Raw genomic sequence first — 17,971 nt, 5'->3', positions numbered from 1 at the left:
GCACAATCTCAGATCTGACCTTTTCTCTTTGTCTCCACCACCACCATTATGATCAAGCTACTGTGATCTCTTGCTTTGACTTCTGTAGTAGCCTCTTAACTGATTCCAGTTCTCCACTTGGCCACCACCTTGCCCTCCTCACCTGTTCATATCTGTTCCTCACACTTCAGACCCTGCTTCAGACTTCCCATTACTTTCAGAATAGGCTCTAATGCTTAACAGCCTGTAGGGCTCCGTATGGTCTGGCTCTACTGCCATCCTTTGCACATTGTCCCCTTGTTCCCAGTGCTTCAGCCGTGCTAGCTCTCCTTTCACAGGCATACCTGTTCCCTCCTGTCAGGGCTGTTGCACATGCTTTCCCATCTGCCCAGAACATTCTTTTCCCTCCTTTCTCCCCCACTCCCCCCCAACCCCCTACCCCCCACCATTCCAGCTCACATCTCATTCCTGATCTCCTCATCCTTTCTGGCTTTCCTGTCACATCCCCTCTTTGTGCCTTCCTAGCACACTTATAATTGTATGTGTAGTTGAGTAATCTGTCTTCCTCACTTGATAGGCACTACTGTGTCTCCAGGGCCCTGGCATAGTGCCTTGACACCTAGTAGGTGTTCAGTAGACATTTAAATAGTTGGTTGGTCAATTCTGATTTTATAAGAGAAAAATGAGCAGTTTGAGATGTTGGTTATATTGTAATCTGTCTATAAATATTACTTGGATTCAATACTCAGACGTTTTAAATTCTTATGTAAAGAACAGTATTTCTGAGACTAAGATGGGAACCCAAGAGAGGCTAGGTTAATCATGGGTAGTTGTAGACACCAGCATTCTTATTAATTGTTTCTCACCTGTGAGCTGTATGAACCAGGGGAGTTGGCCTTCTCTGCTCCCAAGACCTAACTCTGCTCTTTCTGTAGTGTGAAATTTACTGCCATATTCAAGAGGAATACTTGCTGGGGAGGTTTTATAACAGCCTTTGGAAAATAAAAGCACAGATAGAAGATCATCTGAGACCTTACAGGCATCCTGGTTACTATACTGACCTGGTGTTTCATGCAAACCTATATGTGTTATCCCCTCGCCCCTTCCCCTTAGACTGTACTGGGGAGAAATAGTGAAGCCAGCAATGCAAGTTTTAAAGTACCATTTTCTGATTAACAAGGCTATTTTGCTAAATTTTATAGAGAGTCTTCCTCGTATTGATGCCAGTCAGTCTCATTCAGCTATCTGGGAGAAGCCGGAAACCCCTTTGGAATTAGATAAGAATTCTGGCTTTCATAGGCTTCATCTGTTTCCCTTCCCACGTGGTTGAAGAGCTGCTAGAAATATTTCTGCAGGCTGACTAAGGATCTGTTTCTCCACGTTTTCAGTGTACTGAAGTGGGTGCTATGCAATTTAAATGTCTTATTTCCAGATCATTTTATTTCCGTCATTCCTGTTATGTCTTTGGCTCAGCAAACCCTAGAATTTGCTTCAGAATTAATCTCAGACTGATATTACATGTCTGAAGGCTTTGTTATAGAGATTCATGAGCTTTCCTGAGCCACAATATACTCTGAAGCTTTAGGACTTCAAGGCCGAAAACTAATTGTTATTCCTTCTCTCCCAGTTATTGCTTCTAGGCGCATCCCAAGGATTGTGATTCATTTGATTCTACCCCTTGAAAATCCATAGTGGAATTAGGACACCCCCAGACAAAGTACTGCTCTGAGTAGTTCAGTTCTCCCAAATTGTATCTAGGTCTTTAACTTTTCTTTCTTATTCTCTTTTTCAACTGAAAAAGTGATTCCAGGCTATGTTAGAAATTGTTTATTGAAATAGACCCCAGAAGCACTTTATTCCTGACATTTTTCTAGTTCCACTATTTCTATAGTATAGTTAGTTTTTGACCCAAGAAGTTGGTTACTTCTCGGCTCAGTCTGCTTAAAAGGATTAAATTACTTGCAGCAGAAACTCTTCTGATTTGCAAAGCTGACTTTTCACATGAATGATTTTCCAACTCAAGAAATTGTTCCTATTTCAAGGGCTAACAAATCCTACTTTGTATAAAGAGGTGCAGTGGGTTTCCTAAGGAAGTTTCTATTAAAGAACACCAAACCATTTATTTAAATGGAATCATTGTTGTAACTATGGACATTTTGCTGCCTCTGCCTGTGTATATAGTGGAGCAGTGTGGAGAGTAGCCAACAGTGGAGAGAAAGATGGCCCTCCATTGTGAGTTCCTTCTCCTTCCTTCAGTTTCTCTTAATTTACACCTAATGACCATCATACAGCATTTCATAAAGCTCCCAAATGGACTTATCTTTGGACTCTTAAAGAAAATGGCTGGATTTTGTCAGCCACCCAGCATTGGTAATATATGACCACTTAGTGAAATTTGAAGCACAAAAAGAAATCAGTTGAAAGTAATCCTGTTCATCTGTTTATGGTTGGTTTAGTCATTAAGTCGTTTCCGACTCTTGTGACCCCGTGGACTGTAGCCTTCCAGGCTCCTCTGTCCATGGAATTCTCCAGGCAAGAATACTGGAATGGGTTGCCATTTCCTTCTCCAGGGCATCTTCCTGGCCCAGGAATTGAAGCCAGCTCTCCTACATTGCATAGCAAGCTAGAAATCCCATACATTGTTTGTCTCATCTGGAGGTTTGTCTTTGTCTTTTCTCCAGCACTTTGTTAGTGAACGTAAATATGATGAGGATCTGGGACGAGTGGCCCGATTCACCTGTGATGTAGAGACCCTGAAGAAGAACATTGATTCATTTGGACAAGGTGAGATGGTGAGAGATGCAGGGTGCTGGAGACGATGAGGAGACCACCACCCTCTCCAAACTAGAGACTGAAGTGCTAACTGGCTTCTCCCCTGATTCTCCCTCCCTCTTGGGTTTTGGTTTGCTTGCTTGCTTTTATGAAAAGGGACTCAGAGACACTTAACAAGTCAGTGAACACAGATGCTTTGAGCTCTGAGGATGGGCATTTCCCAGCTCCCTAAATCTGTGGTGGTTTTTTCATCATTTTCTGCTGAGCTGCGAGGTGTTTGGCTACAGTGTAAAGAGCATGTGCACTGGAGTCAGACCAGGTTTGAATCCCTGTGTCTATACTCTGTATGCTGCCCTCAGCTTACTCCTCTCCAAAATGGAGGTAACACTACCTGCTCGGCCTGGCACATAACCGGGATGGTGGGGGGCGAGGAGGCGGGAACAGAGATGCCTCTAAGATGAGCGCTTGTAAGTAATGCATCAGTCAGACCCAGAGAACCTGAGCTCAGCTCTTCTGTTCTTTAAGTCTCAGCGTAAACGTGAAATAAATGTTGGACTTAGGGCAGGGATTGTGAACTCAACATTAGCCCAGGCTTAAAACCAAGGAAAAAAATCTAGGGACTACTTTTAAACCATTGAATTCTGACAAAACTTGAAAATGTTAATATTTTTCAACTAGACTGATATTTTTAATTTGGAGTTAACGTTTGCAGAAAGAACCTTAGGAAGATAGATATTTGTTGTGAAGACTAGTTCTGTTTGTACGTAACTCATCTTGCATCATTCAAATGTTTAAAAAAGAATTTAGCTTTTCATTTAACTTTTTCTTTCTTTGCGAAGTCAGTGCTTTAGAATGTTCCTTGCATAGGAAACTGAACATATGGCTCATACTATTGTTCCTAGGCTTAGTCAGCCACTGGAGCCGAAGCCAGGCATTGAGGTGGTAGGAACGCCAAGAAATCATTAGTTGGTGGGGGGATGGGCCACTCTGATGGATTGTTACAAAGCCGTGGGGATTTGGAAGGAGTGGAGGAAGAGGGCAGAAGGGAGGTTTTCCTTCCTGTTACCTCCTTAAAAGCTTAGCTTTACAAATACTCAGACAGTTCTTTATCCTAAATTGCTCATTGTGGAATGGAGAAACAGGAAGAACATTACCAGTCATGCTTTTCTATCACGTGACCACATCTTTCTCATATTTCTGTCTCAGTATCCCATCCAAAGAACAGCTATTCCACCCGATCTCGATGTAGCTCGGTTACATCTATGTCTTTGAGTAACCCGTGTGATACCTCTGCTACTGCTGCTTCCACCTGTGCCTCTGCTCCCAGCCTTACAAGTGCTAACAAGAAAAACTCAGCACCAGGGGAGACTTCTACAACCACAGCAAACTCTGGTGGCCGATCCTACCAGCCTCATCGAGAGGTAACCTAGCTTCCACACTGAGCAGGTTAGGCAGAAAAGCTTTTAAACCAGGTTGTCACAGTTTAAATGCCGATAACTCAGTACATGACCCACTTGTCTTTATGCCCCTTCCACACCTATCTTGAATCCCTCTGGCCTCAGTTAGTTCCAGAGAAAGGGTTTGGTGTGTATGTTCCAGTTCACCAGCCAGTTTAGATTTCCCGTTGCCAGGACTACTGACTTTCTGATGTTGGCAGTGATCCTCGCTGTCGTAGGCAGTAGTCTTGCCTGGTAATTGGTCACACTGGGAGTCGTGCACCCATCTGGAGGTGGAAAGCACCACAGTGGTAGGTTAGCCAGAATGCGACTGAAGCAGCAGCTCCCTGGAAGCCCAGGGAGAGCATACCCCGGAGAGAGAGGAGCATGAACCAGGTAGGGCAGGGAGCAGACACTAGAAAGTTGAGCAGAATCCATAGTTGCTTTTCCTTGATTTGAAGGAGATACCATAAGAGCCATCCAAGGCAGTGCTGTGAATTACCCTGAAGTAAGTAATTCTTCAGACTGGTATTACATTGGAATTGGAGGACAAAAATAAAATCCTATGCCATGAGCTCTCTGGGTTGTACTGTGAATGTGTTAAATGTCACAGCAGAGTGATTTAATCTGTGGTTCATGATATATAGCAAAGTAGATCATAGTGAAGCTTATTTTATTATTCACATCTTCATTATCTTTACCAATGGCTTGTGATCTACAAAATTCAGACATGTGATCAGACACTTGCCCAGTTGAGGGCTTATAACAGCCCCAGAGAATGTTTTTTCTTCCTCAGCCCAGCTAAAGAAAAGCTCTTCAGTGGAGAGGAGCCTGAGGTGAAAGGCAGGGGGGAGATAGTGAAAGATTTATGAGTTCTCATTAGGTCTAGGTTGGATCAGCTGACCAAATTCTGTGAGTATTAAGAGAGAACCGAGTCCCAAGCATGGGATACCACTGCTAGGCTCTCAGAATACTCCTGTACCGTTCCTCCAGGCCACGGAGCTGGCGGCCCGGGGGAATCGCAGAGTCCAGAAAATCTGTCCTGCAGCCCTGTGTCAACTCCTGAAGTATTTAAGATAAACTTTATATTTCCAAATGGTGACAAGTATGATGGGGACGGTACAAGAACATCTTCTGGAGTCATTGAGAGAAATGGAATAGGTATTCATACCACTCCGAATGGGATTGTCTACACAGGAAGCTGGAAAGATGACAAGATGAATGGTTTTGGAGAACTTGAGCATTTTTCAGGAGCAGTATATGAAGGACACTTTAAGGACATTATGTTTCATGGACTGGGAACTTATACATTCCCAACTGGAGCAAAGTACACTGGAAATTTCAATGAAAACAGGGTGGAAGGCGAAGGACAATATACTGATATCCAAGGACTAGAATGGTGCAGTAACTTTCATTTCACAGCTGCTCCAGGCCTGAGGCTAAAACTCCATATGTAGATAGCCTGCATTAAAGTTTTAATGTGGTAATTGCAGCTTTTACTTATAAGGAAACAACTAAATCTGTCATCTGAAATAACTTCATACACTATCTAGTTACTTTTGCCAATAAAACCATCAGTCATTTAAAAAAAGAATACTCCTGTACCTTGAACTGGCACACATGGGGTGCCCTTATACCGCTGTGCTCTGAACATTGTATTCTTTTATCCTTAGGTATTGCCAGGAAACAGACGAGGAGGACAAGGCTACAGGCCACAAGGCCCGAAGTCCAGTGACCCCACGAACCAAGGGCGACATGACAGCATGGGTCGTTACAGAAATAGCTCATGGTATTCATCTGGTTCCAGGTACCAGAGTGCTCCATCCCAGGCACCAGGAAACACTAGTGAACGGGGCCAGGCTCACTCTGCAGGGACCAATGGGACTGGAGCCAGCATGGAGCCTGGCCCACCCAAGCCCTCATTCAGGAAAGGGCTCCCCCAGCGCAAACCGAGGACCTCTCAGCCTGAAGTTGTAAACTCTTGAGGAAAATGCCAGCCGGTCTCTCTCTTCTTTCCCACACAATTCAACTTGGTAACTGGACTTTAGGAAACTTATAGTTAGATTTAATAACAAAAAAGTTTACGCATATCACTTTTTATGCCATTCTAAATATTTTGCCATTCTGAGTATTTTGGTTTCTTCTCTCCTTGTTTCCTCTTTACCATTTTTGGAAGGGAAGCTGTTTGTTTTTTTTTTCTCTTGACCTTTCCCAGTGAGATGGATTGATTCTGACTGGTCATTTCCACCAGAAATCACAGGCAACTGTTGCCAGGTTTCCCAAGGGTAAGCAGTGTTCTTCCTGGTGCTCCAGGCCTTCCAGAGGCCTGAAGAAGCCTTCCTCAGCCAACCCAACTGTCCAGGCATTCAGGAGGAGATGGATCACAGCTGGTCTTGCTGCCTTTCCGTCTAAGCAGAAGCCGCACGTGCCTGTCAATTTCCCTGTAAACAACAGCGTGACCAGGAGAGGCAGCGAGGGGGTTGTGTACAGCCCTGAATTAGCCAGAAAAGGGGAAATTGAATAGGTGAAGATGGAAGAACCCTGGGACACATTGGAGAATCTGCCTGTGCTCCTAGACTGTGCCTGAGACTGACACTCAGATTGCGGTTTTAGTCTCTCGCTTGGCAACATAGCTTAACCTGCGGTTTCTTCCATATGCCCAAGCCTTGTTTTCTGTTACCTTAGGCTGCAAACCAGTCTAGGGAAGTCTATGGGAAAGTAGCATTAATTCAAGGGAAAAAAGTATTTCTTCATTTCAGTGTTTGAAGATTTTTGTTGCTATTGTTCTCCCTCTTTCCTGATTCCTATTCTGACCCTGAACCAAATTTATAGCAATATAATTAGTATTAATCTAAGGTGTCAACCGTCCAAAAATTGCTGCAGTCAATCTTTAGAGTTGAATAAATAAAAACAATTGCATAAATGTTCCCACGTTTGTTTCACTGCAGGAAGCAACTTCATTTCATTATTGTTTTTCTCTGGGCCTCATGGGGTAGAAGTCACTTGGACAGCTTGTTTGGGGCTTCAGTGAGGGTATCCAGTTTCTCAGTCATTTGTCCACTGCTTTAGCTTCAGAACCAGATTAAATACAAAAGTCAGGGTGAGCAGATGCAGCTGTTTCTCTTGGGAAGAGGTCTGTAGGAGACGGAAGGGTAACTTTCCAAAGGAGAACCTACCAGCTCTGAAAAATCAACTGCCAATAGCTCCACCAGGCAGCCAGAGGCTCTGTCTACACCCCTGTCCTCCACCCTGTCCCTTCACAGGAATAGTGGTTGTCACTACGTAATTGGGTTCCTGCATGTGGCAGCTGGTGCCGGTGTCAGACGGCCGCCCCATAGCTGCCCCAGCCTCTATGATTTAATAACAGCAGAGCTTTTTCTTCTCAGCGTTTGTTCTCCCAAGTCTGCTGCCCAGGCTGTAAGTGGCGGTGGTGCAGAACCTAGCTGCCTCGGGGCTTCCCCTGGCCCTTCGGCTGAAGCTGAACTGCCAGGGTTCAGGTTGGTTGCACAGATCGAGAGAGAAAGAGTGTGTGTGTGTCTTTCAGTAAAGAAAACAGTAGTCAGGGAGTGCTAGGAAGCTATTTTCTAAGGGGCTGGCTACCTCATTTGGGGGAATTTATCCAACAACACCATCCAGGTGCTCTTATTTAGGAAAAAAGTCCGGCGTCTTTGATTAATTGCTCACCTACACTTTATAGGAAATAAAGTGTATTGAGATCGCAGTGGCCTTGAAGGATTATGAGGCTATCTCTGTATCCAGGCAAGACTGTATTTAACCACCTAAACAGATGGGAAGCCACATGTTTGTCAAAACTGCCTTGAAGTTGAAATTAAAATTTCCTTATAGAAAAACATTTGAAGATATTTTTCTAGGACCACAAAAAGTTTGAAAGTTATGAAGCTTTTTTTTTTTTACACACTGTTTTTAATTACAAAAGTAGCATTTAAAATATCAAATAGGGACTTCCTGGTGGTCTGGTGGTTGAGACTTCTTCCCGTGCAGGGGGTGCAGGTTTGATCCCTGGTCAGGCAGTTAAGATCCCACGTATCATGGCCAAAAAACCAAAACATAAAACAGAAGCAATATTGTAACAGATTTAATACAGACTTTAAAAATGGTCCACATCAAAAAAAAAAAAATCTTTAATAAAATAAAATATCAAATAATGCACAAGTGTAAAAGGAAAAAAAGTTTTCCATGTTCCCATTCTATTCCTCGGGGGTAATGACTGTTAATAATTTGGCATATATCCTTACAACGCTTTTTCAAAGCATATATGTACATATACACATACATACCTAGGCTTTTAATTTTTGGTTTTGTTTTTTATTAAAGGAACATACTATATGCATTCCACCATTCTTTTTTTAGATAATATGTCTATACCATAATTAATTTAGGATCTCATGTTGTAAATATTCTGCTCCTAAATTTGCCAGTTTGACTTTCTTCAGTGAGGAGAAGTTAGATTTATCTTAAGTTTGAACTGTGCAGCTCATCCTTTGCTCCCCATGACAGCTCTTCCTTCCAAGAGAAGGGAGGCTCTGTACCCTGGGCAGTTCCTGCTGTGTGTACAGAAACATCCTACCTAATCATCATGTTTCCTTCCCTTTCTATTTTGTCCTACGGATCAATCTCGTGTCCTTTCCCAGACTAGGAGATAGGATTGAAACTTCAGGTTTAGATTTGTCAATTATGTGCCACATGAGAGAGAAAATTTAAATTAGCATGGTTTCTTTAGGTACATTAAATATGTCATGGGCCCCTTATTTACAGCAGTTTTTTAAATTAACTTTTAAAAAACCTAATACAGGCTCATTTTTTTCAAGTTACAAAAGGATACATGATGTGAAAGTAAAAAAATACTTGGCTACCTTGTCCCACTCCCCAGAAGAAATTACTGATAAGTTTCTTATATAACTTGCCACAAACTTTCTAAATCCAAACATGCAAACATATTTTCTCTCTTTTACATAAATGGAAATCATATTATGCATATTCCTAAACAACTTGCTTTCTTTTTTTAATTTGTCCTTGCTTTTTATAACTAGTTTCTGTTTGGCTTTAAGAAAAATCAATATATGTGCATAGTTTTTTGAAAAAAAAAAAAAAAACAAACCTAAACAGTTCAAATGGATATATGATGAAAAATAAGCTTCCATCCCACTCTGGACTATGTATTCCCTCTCCAGAGGCAACCACTGTTAAGTTTCTCATCTGCCTTCAGAGATTTGCTATATTGATACACGTATATCAGAAGAAAGTACACTGCTTAGGCCTCTTAACGTTGGTATACATAAATATACCTGTTCTTTCTATGGTTGCATAGTATCTCATTGTATAAATTCATCATAATTAGTTCAACCAGTCCCTAATGATGATTTTCAGTTTTTTACTATTACAAGTATTGCTCAAATGAGCATCTCTTAATACATATGTCACTCATCACATATGAGAGTGTATCTTTAGGATAAACTCCTAGGAGTGGAATTGTTAGACCATACAGTTACTGATAAAGTACTCTTAAAAGATGCATGGTTTTACACTCTTACCAACAATGTTTGGGAGTGCTTTTTATAGTTGCTGAGCTGGAAGCTAAGGAGAGAGAAAGATAATTAAAACACAGCCTTTCGTGGGGCTGATAAACTACTTGGGACAGCTGACATATACAAATAAAACAATACAAGGTAATAAGTAGTATTGCATCGAAGAGCCTTGCTGTCTTCTGTGAGTAAAATGGAGCAGCACTACTCACAGGGCCTGTGCTTCAACTAGATCTATACCAGTGGGTGATTAGGCACTTGTTCGGTGGTTTATATTTCAGAATCCCAAACAAAGGGTGTAGTCTTGTGAGTATGAAAGTATGTATGGGGTACAACAAGATGAACTATGTTAGGTTGGGAGTGGCCTGGAAAAGCCACGACACATGGTTATCAATCTGTGAGCCTCTGCTTTTGGAGAAGTTCATTCGAGTAATGGCTTGTCATCCTGGAATTCCTGCCATCTGACCGAACAGAGTGAGGGTTTGTCTTGCCTAATCTACAGGTTTTATCCCACCTTATCCCATCTGGGTAAAATTATATCCACAGAGAAGCACACTTCATGGAAGAAACAGGTATCCAAAATGGTACATGTCTGGAGGTCAGCAACTGATTCAAGGAACTATTTTGTCAGTATTTTAACCAGTTCAGAGTACCAGACCATAACGCTAGAGCCAGAACAACATACTGTAAAACTAGCCCAGCTAGACTTCCGGTAGTTTGAGCCACCTGAACGCATTCTTGCCTTTAAACGTTGAGGCACCTTCTGGGTGCTAGGCACTCTGCTGAGTTCTGAGGCCAAGAGGTCCCAGCTCTTTCCTCACCCACTTCACAGGTAAAGGAACGAGAGCACTTAGCTGCTCCTTAAACAGAAGCAGTGTCTGGTGGCCAGGCAGTGCGGTAGAGTGGAAGAACCCTGGGATTTTGATACATATGCATATATCCTAAGTGTCTCCTGTCATTTCCACTCTGCAACCCCATGGACTGCAGCCCGCCAGGCTCCTCTGTCCATGGGCTTCTCTAGGCAAGAATACTGGAGTGGGTTGCCATGCCCTCCTCCACAGGATCTTCCCCACCCAGGGATTGAACCCACATCTCTTCTGTGTCTTCCTGCATTGCAGGCGGATTCTTTACCACTTGTGCCACCTGGGAAGCCCTTTGAGACATATATTTGGATTTTAATTTTGGCTTTATAACTTGGTAGCTATGTGGCTCATTAACCTTGGACAAATAGCATCTCTGAACCTCTTCTTGAACTGGGAAGTGAAGACAATGGTCACTGCTTCACAGAGGGGTAGGGGAGGTATCAAGCAGGTGCTGGAGAGCAGGATCCTCATGTCCAGGCTAACCTGTGACAAGTTAAACATTCACTAACTCTTTGCTTTTCTGTCTCTCCCGCCCTGTTAAAAATCGCATGAAAGACTTCCCCAATCTCCAGCCATACAGACCTAATTAACCAAAGGAATACATAAATAATAATACTTGAGTCATCCTATTCCTTGCAAAGCTCTTTTCTTTTGAGTGTATATCCCTCCAGCACATCTGTCCTGACAACTGTCAGGAAAGCACCACCCCCCTCAGATGCCCCCCTGTGCCCCACCCCACCCCAGTTTCTGAACTACTCAGGGTGACATGGCCCAGATGCTGATGGTGCCAACCAGGACAAACAGGGAGCGGGGCTGTGACAGCATCTCCCTGGGGACAGCGAGGGGCTGTCATTTCCCTGAAGGTGCCGAGGGAGTTTCCTTACCTACACTGTGACTCCCTACCGGGGAAACGCTAGCTGAAGATTTTTCTGGGTGAGGAAACTCACCCACCATCACCACCATCAGCACAACTGTTCTCCAGCCCACCCGCCCCTTCACAGCCGTCAAAACAGCAGGAACAAATACCACCCACTCTATTCCCCAGGGAAAAGTCAGGTCTCCTTTTTATGTCTCTCTTCAACTTAACCCAGTTAGGCTTTCTCTGTAACTAGATTTCAAACAAACCCATTTTCTGGTGTTGCTCAAACTCGGTGAGAGACTGAGAGCATTTCTCAGACTTACTCCCTTGCCGAATCCAAGTAGGTGGGGCTTGTGGTCCACTGCAGTGTCTCCCCCACAGCCTGAAGTCCAGGTGGCTGTTCACAGTCGGTAACATCAAAATGCCCGTGTGTGTGTGTGTGTGTGTGTGTGTGTGTGTGGTTCAATCATGTCTGACTCTCTGGCCCCATGGACTGTAGCCCACCAGGCTCATCTGTCCATGGAATTCTCCAGGCAAGAATACTGGAGTGGGTTGCCAGTTTCTTCTCCAGGGGATCTTCTGACCCAGGGATCAAACCCAGGTCTCCCACGTTGCAGGGAGATTCTTTACCATCTGAACCACCAGGGAAGCCCTAAAAATGACCTAAAATAACCATTCTGTCCCCTTTTAATAGGCTGTTTCTCAGAGGACAGGACAAGGCACCCCCAGCAGCGTGGCGTGATGGCAAACTGCCAGCTCCTTCACCAACTGCTGGTTCAGAGCTGGTTCCCCCAGTTAACTAGCCACATTAATTAGCCACTCAACTTTCCTTTTTAGAAAGTTTGTTGTGGTTTCTTTATACTAGCTGGGACCCTCCACTAAAAGAAAAGGAATGGTCTAGAATGAGACAGCTGTGGGGTGGCCAAGTACTGGAGGCCTCAGAGTATTCCAGAATGTTTTGGTGGGGGTGGGGAGCCTCCTTCGAGGCTGCACATTGAGCTCATTTCTGTGGTCCCAGCACCCAGGGCCAGGGCAAGCACAGGGGGACTTTCAGTAACAATCATAACCACTTAACTAAGCTCATCTCATTCTCTCCACAATCCTCTGAGAAAGGTTCACTTCACAAATGAAGGAACTGATGCTCTTTGAGATTAGCACCTGTCCTCCGCCCCCTCCCAAGGTCACTCAGTGGCAAAGCTATAATTCAAACCCAGGCTAGTCTGACTTGAAAGCCTGAGATTTCCCCGCCTCACAACACAGCCTGAGACGGAGAGACCTGCGGACCTCCAGAGAGAGTGGGAAGCAGGGAGGGGAGGAGCCCCTGGACTCTGATCCGACAGCCACCTGTTCTCAACCGTGGCACACAGCAACCGACTCCGCCTGCGCTTGGGGGTGGGGTGGGGGCTTTCTCCATCTTTTGTGTCTTGAGCAATTTTTTCCTTGCTTTGCTCTTCCCTGCTCTCTCTCCCTGTTCCTTTTGTAGATAATACTCCCACAGGCCTCCCACGGCAGCTCCAAAACTCAGCCTCCTGAGTCTCTTCTTGTTGACAATGCCTCTGAGCTATCTCTGAACAGGGCCCCCCCCCCCTTAACCTCCCTTCCCTGTGACTCCCCACGGTGGCCAGTGAGTCAGGAGCTGGGGAAAGGGGAGAGGAGGAGGAGATTACTATGAGGAGCCCAGTGCTACCTGACCCACACCATGCCCCGGGCCCTGCCCTGTTTCCTTTTCAACTCCTCCCAACCCCCAAGCCCCCTGTCAAGCTGGCTCCTAAATGTGGACCCCTGCTGTGTATGTGTGTGTGTGTGTGTGTGTGTGTGTGTGTGTGTGTGTGTGTGTGTGTTGTTTATTCTAGGTGGGAGGGTAGATGCAGGGAAGGAGGTGGAAGGAGGAGGCAAGGAATTCATCACTGCAACCTCTATAAGGCAGGTCTGGCAGGGAGACCTGCGGGACTAGGTGACATGAAAGGGAGTCAAGTGGGTTGAGACCCTGAACACACTCATCTAGATGGAAAGGACACCTTCAATCAAGCCAGGTTAAAGGTCTTAATGACCTGGATAACCGCGATGGTGTGATCATTCACCTAGAGCCAGACATCCTGGGGTGCAAAGTCAGGTGGGCCTTAGTAAGCATCACTACAAACAAAGCTAGTGGAGGTGATGGAATTCCAGCTGAGCTATTTCAAATCCTAAAAGGTGATGCTGTTAAAGTGCTGCATTCAATATGCCAGCAAATTTGGAAAACTCAGCAGTGGCCAAAGGACTGGAAAAGGTCAGTTTTCATTACAATTCCAAAGGTAATGCCAAAGAATATTCAAACTACAGCACAATTGCACTCATTTCACACGCTAGCAAGGTCATGCTCAAAATCCTTCAAACTAGGCTTCAACAGTACTTGAACCAAGAACTTCCAGATGTTCAAGCTGGCTTGAGAAAAGGCAGAGGAACCAAGTATCAAATTGCCAACATACGTTGGATCATAGAGAAAGCAAGGGAATTCCAAAAAACAGTTACTTCTGCTTCATTGACTACGCTAAATAAAGCCTTTGTCTGTGTGGATCACAACAAACTGTGGAAACTTCTTAAAGAGATAGGAATACCAGACCACCTTACCTGCCTCCTGGGAAATCTGTATGCAGGTAAAGAAGGAACAGTTAGAACCAGACATAGAACAATGGACTGGAAAAATTGGGAAAGGAGTATGTCAAGGCTGCATATTGTCACTCTGCTTATTTAACTTATATGCAGAGTACATCAAACAAAATGCTGAGCTGGATGAAGCACAAGCTGGAATCAAGATTGCTGGGAGAAATATCAATAACCTCTGATATGCAGAGGATACTATCCTTATGGCAAAAAGTGAAGAGGAACTAAAGAGCCTCTTGATGAAAGTGAAAGAGGAGAGCGAAAAAGTTGGCTTAAAAGTCAACATTCAAAAAACTAAGATCATGGCATCCAGTCTCATCACTTCACGGCAAATAGATGGGGAAACAATGGAAACAGAGATGGACTTTATTTTCTTGGGCTCCAAAATCACTGCAGATGGTGACTGGAGCCATGAAATTAAAAGATGCTTGCTCCTTGGAAGAAAAGCTATGACAAACCTAGACAGTGTATTAAAAAGCAGAGACATTCCTTTGCCAACAAAGGTCCGTCTAGTCAAAGCTATGGTTTTTCCAGTAGTCATGTATGGATGTGAGAGTTGTACCATAAAGAAGGCTGAATGCCAAAGAACTGATGCTTTTGAACTGTGGTGTTGGAGAAGACTCTTGAGAGTCCCTTAGACTTCAAGAAGATCAAACCAGTCAATCATAAAGGAAATCAACCCTGAATATTCATTGGAAGGATTGATGCTGAAACTGAAGTTCCAATACTTCGGCCACCTGATGCAAAGAGCCAACTCATTGGAAAAGACCCTAAAATTGGGAAAGATTGAAGGCAGGAGAAGGGGACAACAGAGGATGAGATGGTTGGATGGCATCACTGACTCAATGAACACAGTTTGAGCAAGCTCCAGGGAATGGTGAAGGACAGGGAAGCCTGGTGTGGGGCAGTCCATGGGGTCACAAAGAATGGGATATGACTGAGCAACTGAACAACACAAAAGGAAAGGGTTGGTGGCCACATCTCCATCCCATATATGTCCACACAAAATCTATGATGGGCAGTGGCAGAAGCAGTCTAAAGCCCAAAACACTGCTGTTTCATTCTGAGATAAGAGTGATCATATGTTCAATTTATGTTAGTATGTTTTCCTCTGGAAAGGGGGACCAACCAGGGCACCAAAGCGATATCAGAGGCATTGTGCCTGGAGCTGCTGGAGAAGACAGTGCATCTGAGACAAGATATTTAACCTCTCTGCCTTAATGCTTTCCATCTGTAAATTGTCAATTATAACAGTAACTATTTCACAGTTATGATAAAGATTAATGGGATAATCCAAGTAAAGCACTCAGCACAGTGCTTTGGCACAAAGTTGATGTCAGGTACTGTTATAGTACACACAGGTACTGTGTGGAGCACCCACACATTCCATCTACCGCCCACTTGCCCTGACCCATGGAGTCTGGTTTGGCTTCGTTTTCAAATCAGCCCAGGCTTATGAACTTGAAGACTGAATGTCGTGAACACCTGGGCTCACACAGGTGACTGAAGAGCCATCTGGATCTGATGCACAACCCCAGATGACCAGTCCTTGTGAGTGCCTCACAGCTAGCCTGGGGCTGTTTCTGGGTCCTCAGAGTGGGAGCCAGCTATACTGGAGTGAGGTGGACCCTACACCTGGGGTTGGGAGAGTGTCAGGGTTGGAACCTTAGCCGTAAACCAAACCTTGAGCAAGTCTCTCTATTGCTGCCTCTTTTTACTCATCTGTGAGATGGAGTGTGAGTAGCATCTCCTCTGCATAATTCACACGGCTCCTATAAGATTCAAAATCAGATAATACTTCCATGATGCAAATGTCACACACCGTCTTCCTCTAATCTTTTAATTCTCCTAACAACTCTCTGCGGTACTGTCCCTGCTTCACAGAGGAGAAAATTGAGTCACGCAAGGAAAATCACAACAGCAAGTGGCAGAACTATATTCAAACCTAGGTAAGTAGCCTGGCTCTCAAGTTAGGTGCTATCAGCCATAGCCTCATCCTTTCAAAGTGTGACAGTTGGTAAACTGCACCCCCTCCTTAGCAGCTTGAACTGGCCCGGTGGGGGAAAGATGAGCCAAGAGAGAGGCGTTACTGTGCAACCCTAGACACAGGTGAGAGGGTGGGAGGGCGGGAGTCAGGGGCAAGCTCTGCAGACCCCTTAGGGTCGCTCTTCCTGGGAGCAGGATTCCAGAATTCAGAGGACTGGGAGAGGGGGGCTGTTCCTCGCCTAGCACCAGCTCATTTTAATACAGGTGCCAGGGGCTTCGGCCCTGGTCTCAGATGAGGGGTGGGTGGAGCGGGAGACACTCCCTTTCCGATGCTGATGACTGTGGTTGTGTCTCCTAGAGGGGTGGGGGGTGCTAAGCCTTCCGCATCACTCGTTCGGGAACAAATTGCTGTTTTGGCCCCGGCGGTTCCTCTGGGCGCGGGCGGTAGCCGCGCTCGCTGGCAAATCGTGGGAGGAAGGAGGAGCGGCGCTGGCAGCGCCAGGCTGGGGGGACCGACGCAGCGCGGGAGGCCGGCGAGAGACTGCGGCCCGGGGCCGGGCTGCGCACCGCCCAGTGTCGGCCCCTCCTCCCACCCCCTTGGCTGGATGGGAGGGTCCCTCAGCCACCGCACACCCTTCAGCGCAGAGCCTAGGGCTCTTGGACTGAAGGCGCTGGGGCAGAGGAGACACGGTCCTCTCACTCCCCGCTCGCAAGGACCCACTAACACAGGGCTAGGAAGTTTCCCCCAGCGTCTGACGGCTACCGTACCTGTATTTGCAACCTGACCCTTCATCGCAGCCTGGAAGCGGCAATGGGTGACCGAAAGAAATGTAGAGGCAAGACAAAGGTTCTGGGGCGCCCCCATCCCCACACACCTGTTTTCCACTCCCTACCCCCTCCACCTCCCGATCAGACATGAAGAGCGTCTAAATCTTATTTCCAGGACTGCCCACCCTCCAATTCCCTGACAGCTCCAGTCAGCCGCCGCTTCAGGCTGAGATGCGCTTAGTGACAGATTGATCCATTCCCCGGAGAGTCAAGCAGAGGCTAAGAAAGACGCGGATGCCCAGAAGCTGTTTAGACCCCCTCCACCAAACCTGCTTTCAGACTTCCCCTGCCCCACAGCTTCCGCCAACCACCGGTCTTCACCACCTCCGCCTGCTGGCCCAGCCCCCTTTCCCATTACATTTTTCCTAAGGGAAAAGCTTCTTCTAAAACAAGCAACCCCCGCTCAGCCCCCGCCTGAGCTCTCCCCAGGTCCCTCCGGGGGAGGAGAGGCTGCCAGGCTCTCTGAGCACCCCCTTGCTGCAGAGAAAGACGCCTCGCCCCTGCGGCTGAGTCAGCCCGAGCGGGACCAGGCGCTTGCCCGTCGTTCTCCGAAGGGCGGGCGGGGCGGCTTGGGGTGGCCCCGGCGGCCCGCTTGGCGCGGGTAGGGAGGGAGGGCGCCGCCTCCCAGGCCCCCACGAGGTCCCGAGGGGAGGGGGATCCCTCGGCGGGAGGCCTGTCCCTTTAAGGAGGCGGCCCTGCCTGGGTGTGCCCCGTCTCCATGGTTACCCCGGTGCTGGCGGCGGGCGCAGGAGGGAAGGAGAGAGGCTGCCGCTTCTCCCCGACAGACGGAGGGAGCTGCGGGGATCCGGTGCGGAGCGGAGCCCGAGCGGGAGCCGAACCGCAGCCGAAACGCGAGCCGCTGCTGCAGCCGCCGCAAGCGCAAGGTTCCGAGAGCACAGCGCGAGCGGAGCCGCGAGTCCAGGATTCGTGGGCTGCCAGGGCGCGAGGAGCCGCGCGCCATGCTCCGGGCCCCGACGGCGGGGACGCCCCCTTACGCGCGGGCGGCTGGCAGGACCTGCGAGCCCGGGGTGGGCATCGCCCCCCGACGGCTGCGCTAGGGGG

At 46.5% G+C, this 17,971-nt stretch overlaps 2 protein-coding genes across 6 annotated transcripts in view; both read left to right on the top strand.

The window, feature by feature from the left end:
• The window catches only part of SPATS2 (spermatogenesis associated serine rich 2), a 168,901-nt gene extending 161,787 nt beyond the window's left edge, over positions 1 to 7,114 (top strand). For all 5 annotated transcript variants that reach the window (XM_061128460.1, XM_061128451.1, XM_061128477.1 and 2 more), the window contains 3 exons: positions 2,661 to 2,763; positions 3,958 to 4,172; positions 5,861 to 7,114. In XM_061128460.1, the coding sequence (XP_060984443.1) occupies positions 2,661 to 2,763; positions 3,958 to 4,172; positions 5,861 to 6,172 (630 nt within the window). In that variant the 3' untranslated portion in view covers positions 6,173 to 7,114. The remainder of the gene's footprint in view (positions 1 to 2,660; positions 2,764 to 3,957; positions 4,173 to 5,860) is intronic.
• LOC133049035 (MORN repeat-containing protein 4-like) lies at positions 4,575 to 5,781 on the top strand. Its single transcript, XM_061132985.1, has 2 exons — positions 4,575 to 4,583; positions 5,114 to 5,781. The coding sequence occupies exons 1-2, from the start codon at positions 4,575 to 4,577 to the stop codon at positions 5,642 to 5,644; spliced, it is 540 nt and encodes a 179-aa protein (XP_060988968.1). The 3' UTR covers positions 5,645 to 5,781.
• Positions 7,115 to 17,971: the final 10,857 nt, after the last annotated feature.

The sequence above is a fragment of the Dama dama genome, chromosome 3, assembly GCF_033118175.1.
Source record: "Dama dama isolate Ldn47 chromosome 3, ASM3311817v1, whole genome shotgun sequence".
Classification (NCBI taxonomy): Eukaryota; Metazoa; Chordata; class Mammalia; order Artiodactyla; family Cervidae; genus Dama; species Dama dama.
The sequence above is the reverse complement of the archived record's forward strand: the minus strand, read 5'-3'. Positions and strand labels throughout refer to the sequence as shown.